The 5,574-nt window shown below is 37.3% G+C and overlaps 1 protein-coding gene across 3 annotated transcripts; it reads left to right on the top strand.

Moving 5' to 3' along the window:
- LOC110625146 (beta-glucosidase 13) lies at positions 1-3,901 on the top strand. 3 transcript variants are annotated; one of them, XM_021770694.2, is made up of 9 exons: positions 1-248; positions 606-675; positions 1,524-1,582; positions 1,683-1,758; positions 1,874-1,951; positions 2,044-2,131; positions 2,289-2,529; positions 2,878-2,990; positions 3,090-3,901. In XM_021770694.2, exons 1-9 carry the CDS (start codon positions 54-56, stop codon positions 3,718-3,720), a joined length of 1,551 nt encoding a protein of 516 aa, XP_021626386.2. In that variant the 5' UTR covers positions 1-53; the 3' UTR covers positions 3,721-3,901. The 3 variants fall into 3 exon arrangements, with proteins under 3 accessions (XP_021626386.2, XP_021626385.2, XP_043816956.1); XM_021770693.2 differs by having other exon boundaries at positions 2,875-2,990; XM_043961021.1 differs by lacking the exon at positions 1-248 and having other exon boundaries at positions 1,486-1,582; positions 2,875-2,990.
- Positions 3,902-5,574: the final 1,673 nt, after the last annotated feature.

The following is a 5,574-nucleotide window of genomic DNA, read 5'->3' as shown; positions in this document are numbered from 1 at the left end:
CTCTTGTAGCTGCTATTAGTAGCAGTTAAAACAAGAAGCTTCTCTCTTCTAGGATGCTCGGTGTTCAAAAGCCATTGACCATGAAAACTACCGGTCTCCATTATCTAATTTTCAGTTTCTTGCTTGCTTGCTCAGTGGCTCACAGTCATCAAGGTACGCCGGCCACCAACACTAAGGGTGCTTCTTCTCTTAAGCGAACCAGTTTTCCGGCAGATTTTGTGTTTGGGACTGCATCGTCAGCCTATCAGGTTCTTTCCTCTCGTTTTTTTTTTTCGTAATTTTTTATAATTCGTAAATTGAAGAGTAGGGATTGAACTTCTGCGCATACCGTAATGTATTTGGAGGGAGTGGGTGGAGGTTTTACAAAGCTAAGTTAAAGTGAGATAATGGAAGATAATGCTTCAAAAATTGGTCAATTTTTTTAAAATTTTGAAACCTTAAAAAGTCTTACTTCCTCTCAAACAAAAAAATCTCCGAGAAGTTCCTCCGAACATGGTCCTAACGTTTTCCGTTTACTTGGTTCATGTTTTTTTAATGGTTTTTAGAGCAATTTTAATTAATGGGAGTTTAAATACTAAGAAAATCTATATGTGTATGATTCACAGTATGAAGGTGCTGCATCTGAAGATGGTAAAGGACCTAGCATATGGGATACCTTCACTCAGAGACATCCAGGTCTCTTTCTCTCTTGATCTTTTCTATAATTTTCTTTTTTTGATAAGCAATCTTATTTGTAAGTATTATTGAATATTGTATTGATCTGGTTTAATTATGGTTCAAGTTTTTGTTTGTCACAAGCAAGGCTGTTCTCACCTACTTCAGTGACTAACATAAACTAATGCCGACATTTCTGATGTAAAAAAATGGAAGAAAATTAATGTTAACAAAAACTCAAAGATTGAGATAGCCCCACCTAAGGGCCTATCTCAAGATGATGCATCACTGTATACTTGTTGATGAGCTTAAAGTGTTTGGGGAAATGCCTTACCCAGCAGTATCTAAGGTTTCCAGTTCTACTTGGGTTTGATTCCTATTTTGCTGCTCTACTGTATGCTGGTAATTCCTTGGGTTGGTTGTTTTGGAATTTGCATTTTCAGTCTCCTTTTCTACTGCTGTGCTTGGTTCATATGAGTTGTTTATCTTTTAATAATTGCCACAGAATTGAATTTCTAGTCATATGTTTCATATTTTGCTAATTGCTCAGCTTCTCTAGCCGTGCAGTATCCTTATCAGTTGTGATAAACTCATTTTAGGTTTTGATTTGGTTTGCTTGTAGTCTATTTCATCTGGTTTTTTCTGTTATTTTGTTTGTTTTGTCCTAAAATGTATTGCTCCTTTAGCTTTTATAACTGTGCATTCCAGGGGCTCATATTGCATCTGCTTTTGGGCTTCAATTTTCTGTTTTTCTTGGTTTGGCTTGTTCCCTGTTTTGCTTCCATGGATTTTTTTAATAAATTAATCATTTTGCTTATTTTAAAAAAAAAGATAGACTTCATTTTGTGAAGAACTTGGGTGTGGTGCAGACAAGATCGAGGACCACAGTAGTGGAAAGATTGCGGACGACTCATATCATAGGTACAAGGTATAATATTCTCTCCATGCAAATTGTATATGTGAACTGAAACACTTTCTTTATTTTATCTTAATGAATTATAGATTTATCTATTTGATGGATTGATCAGGAAGATGTGGCTCTAATGAAAGGATTAGGTTTTGATGCTTATAGATTTTCTATCTCCTGGCCTAGAATTTTGCCTTGTAAGTTTATGCTGCATTTATAGTTTTTTTTTTTTTGGTAATTACAGAGACTCGCAAATGTTATTCTCAAGTGTAGCTCTATATGACATAATTATTATAATAATTTATTTTTTAGTTGGTCATGTTAGTGGAGGAATAAATCAAAAGGGTATTGATTACTACAACAATCTCATCAATGAACTCTTGTCAAATGGTATTAATTAATCCAAAACCAACCTCCCTATATTTTCTCTCCTTCTGCTAAAGACACCTATTTGTTCATACATATTTATGCCTTAATTACAGGAATCAAACCTTTTGTGACTCTATTCCACTGGGATGTTCCACAAGCCCTTGAAGATGAATATGGTAGTTTTTTAAGCCCCAAAATTGTGTAAGTACTAATGACAATGTCAAAGTTTATTTGCAGTCTTTGTAAGGTCTTGATATCGAGTCTTAACAAAGTCAAAATAAATTTTTTTTTTGCAGTTTCTCAATTATGTATACATATCTTCAATATTTAATCAAGTTATTTGATTATTTCTGCACAGCAAAGACTTTAGAGACTACGCAGAATTATGCTTTAGCAAATTTGGAGATAGGGTAAAGCACTGGATTACGTTAAATGAGCCACTATCCTATGCTGGTGGTGTATATGTAGTTGGAATATGTTCAAAGTCCTCCTCTACAAACTGCAACAGAGGTGATTCCAGTACTGACCCATACACAGTTGGCCACTACCAGCTTCTTGCTCATGCTGCTGCAGTTGAAGTCTACAGGAAAAAGTTCCAGGTAAATTTATATATATAGCTTTACAATAAAAAATTTATAAATAAATAAATCAAAAGACAGTGTCCAAGTAATTGACATATAGGAGAATACTTAATAAATGGAGCTCAATGGAATAAAGGATTGAGATCCTGCTGCCACAATTGAAGGTGACGCAATTGTGCAATTTGTATCATTGCTTAGTTATGAAGTTTCTCCATTTCTTATCAAAAAAGGGGGACAAAAAAAGAATGTGGGATGTGCATCAAGTCATGGTTTAGACTGTATATTCGCATTCCTCGTGTACTTAAACTCACTAGATAATAATATAAATGAGGTTTTGAATAAGAATTTTTTCCCCATTTCTAGAAGTCTCAAAAAGGCCAAATTGGGATTACCCTGAATGCCGGATGGTTTGTGCCCTTAACCGAGTCAAGTAATGACCATAAAGCAGCATCTAGAGCCATTGCTTTTCAATATGATTGGTAAGTGTACATTTTATATCCATTAGCAGTTTTATTTATTGAACTAGTAATTTATATGGCTTTTTACTTCCTATTTTCCCCCCCTTCTCTTTCTTGAAGGTTTATGGAACCACTAAAGTCCGGTTCATACCCTATTGATATGGTTAAGCTTGTGGGAAAACGATTGCCAACATTCTCTGAAAAGGAAGCTTCATTGGTTAAAGGAGCTTTTGATTTCATTGGAGTAAACTACTACACTGCAAATTATGCAACTGATGTTCCTTGCAAAACCAACAGCTTGAGCTACACGACAGACTCTTGTGTCAATGTTTCATCCTATAGAAATGGGGTTCCAATAGGCAAAAAGAGTGGGTCAAGTTGGCTTTATGTTTACCCAAGAGGGATTGAAGATCTTCTGCTCTATACCAAGTACAAGTTTGATGATCCTGTCATCTACATAACTGAGAATGGAGTTAGTGAGTTGAATACTGGTTCGGTTTCTCTAGAGGATAACCTCAGGGTAGATTACTACCATGATCATTTGTCTTACCTTAGAAATGCAATGGCAATTGGCGTCAATGTTAAGGGATTCTTTGCATGGTCATTATTGGACAATTTTGAATGGGGTTCTGGTTATACAGTTCGATTTGGTTTGGTATTTATAGACTACAAGGATGGATTGAAAAGGTATCCAAAAAAATCAGCAAATTGGTTCAAAGACTTTCTTGGTTCTGTGAATCACACAGCATAGGATGAGGAACTTTGAAGCTTTAGTTCAAGGGAACTTGAAATTTCAATTGCAACTCTATTTTCTATCAAGTGTAGTTGTTTGTAACTCAAACTTTTATCCGTTATACGTTTCAAGTTTCAAGTCTGACATCGCATAAAGTTCGAAATTAAAAGAAGTAATTAAGAACAGAATATTTTAGTTATTTTCTATATATTAATGCCTTCAATGTGAAGGCTGGCGAAAGGTTAAATATAAAAGGGCAGAGTTCTTGCTAAAGAACGTGATACACAATAAGGTAACACGAGATTGCGCAACAAAAATTGGAGCAGGTTCCAAGGTTTCATGGAAATGTTCAAAGTTCCAATGTCCATCCTGATATTCTGAGATCTAGGGTTGAGGGTTGGGTTACAGAGTGTGTGTAAATTTAGTATGGAGGGTTAGGTTTCTCTCTTTTTATTTTTATTTTTATTTTTTATTCTTTAGTGAGCATAACTGTCATCCTACTAGTGAGCATAACCGTCACCCTACTGCAATACTATCTGTTTCTGTCATATAGATCTGTTTGTATGGGTTTACCTCTCTGTCCATTTTCATCAGGCGACCATTTAATTCCCCTTCGGTGCACGCGCTGATAGAGCCGTGACGTAACTGGGTTTGCTCTCCTAGTCCCCATCACATCAGACGAGTTAGGCTCTCCTTTGGCGGATCTAGGCCCTCGGTCAGTCTGGCCTGCTTTAGCCGTGAGTTGGATGACATGTGATGGATTGGCCTGCTTAGTGGGTTCTAATGGATTTTGGGCCTCTTTTTTTTCCAGAGCTTGAACTCATCCCGAGTGTCAGAGGCCCAACGGTCATCAAGTGCCTCTTTACCTCCTCATTAATGACCGCGCGGCCCTAAGTAGGCTTCTGTCAAAACGTCTCTTCTTTACTTTTACTCTTTTCAAATTCGAATTCTCCATTTCTCTCCAGACTCTTCTAGATTCTGCTTTCTCTACTCCGTCTTTTCTCTCTTCTGTGAAATTTGTTTGAGCCTTATGCTTCCTAATGGCTGCCGTTAGAATCCCCATTGTCGTGGCTTTGAGGTTCATAGTCACCTCTACCACTCTTACCAATTTCTTTTCTCCCGACTACCTAGACACCTCCGTCTACAGTATTAGGGCTCCATATCACAATGAGAGGATTATTCTTCCCGTTCCTTCGCCGGCGGATTTTATGGACCCCGAGCGAGATCACAGCTTGATCTTTTATGTCAAGCAACGCGATTTCGGTTTAACATCTCCCTTTTCTCCCTTCTTTATTGAGGTTTTTGTCACTTTGTAGTGATCCCTCGCATGCTTTCTCCAAATTCTATCTTTTTTATGTGCTCCTTCGAGTCGGTTAACTTGTGCTGGGTTTTACCCTTTCTGCCGCTTTGTTTTCTATTTTTTTCTGCCTGATTCGGGCAAACCATAGGTTCTTCTACTTTACTCCCTGGAGATGATTGTCCATTTTCTCGGGGTACAAAGACTCAATTAAAAGTTGGGCTGAAGCCTTTGTAGTGGTAGAGCTGAAGGAAGGTTTGAGAATCGACTGGGATGTTGATCTCTCCTAAAGGGAGGTTCCCCAAGGTTGTAACGACCTTCCTTGGTTGCTCCTGGTGGACGAAATCTATCTTCTCCGATTGACCTCTGTCTCAAGGAAGTATAATGTTGAGAAGTACATGTTCGTGTCCAGTCTTCGGGACTGCCAGAAAGCTAGTATTCGTTTATTGATGTTTTGCCTTTTTCTTCTGCCTTTTTCTTTTTCCTTTTCCTTGTGTTTATTTTTAACTTGAGTTGTATTTGTTTTTTCAGCTTCTTCTATGCAGATGGATAAAATCAAGCCTCCCAAGAACTTT

Source organism: Manihot esculenta, chromosome 10 (assembly GCF_001659605.2).
Source record: "Manihot esculenta cultivar AM560-2 chromosome 10, M.esculenta_v8, whole genome shotgun sequence".
NCBI lineage: Eukaryota > Viridiplantae > Streptophyta > Magnoliopsida > Malpighiales > Euphorbiaceae > Manihot > Manihot esculenta.
This window is presented reverse-complemented; position numbering and strand designations above follow the sequence as displayed.

Coding starts and splice junctions, on each gene's coding strand:
- LOC110625146 (XM_021770693.2), top strand. CDS start 54: ATGCTCGGTGTTCAAAAGCCATTGACCATGAAAACTACCGGTCTCCAT. Junction 249..605: donor CTGCATCGTCAGCCTATCAG/GTTCTTTCCTCT, acceptor TATGATTCACAG/TATGAAGGTGCTGCATCTGA. Junction 2,132..2,288: donor TTTTTAAGCCCCAAAATTGT/GTAAGTACTAAT, acceptor ATTTCTGCACAG/CAAAGACTTTAGAGACTACG.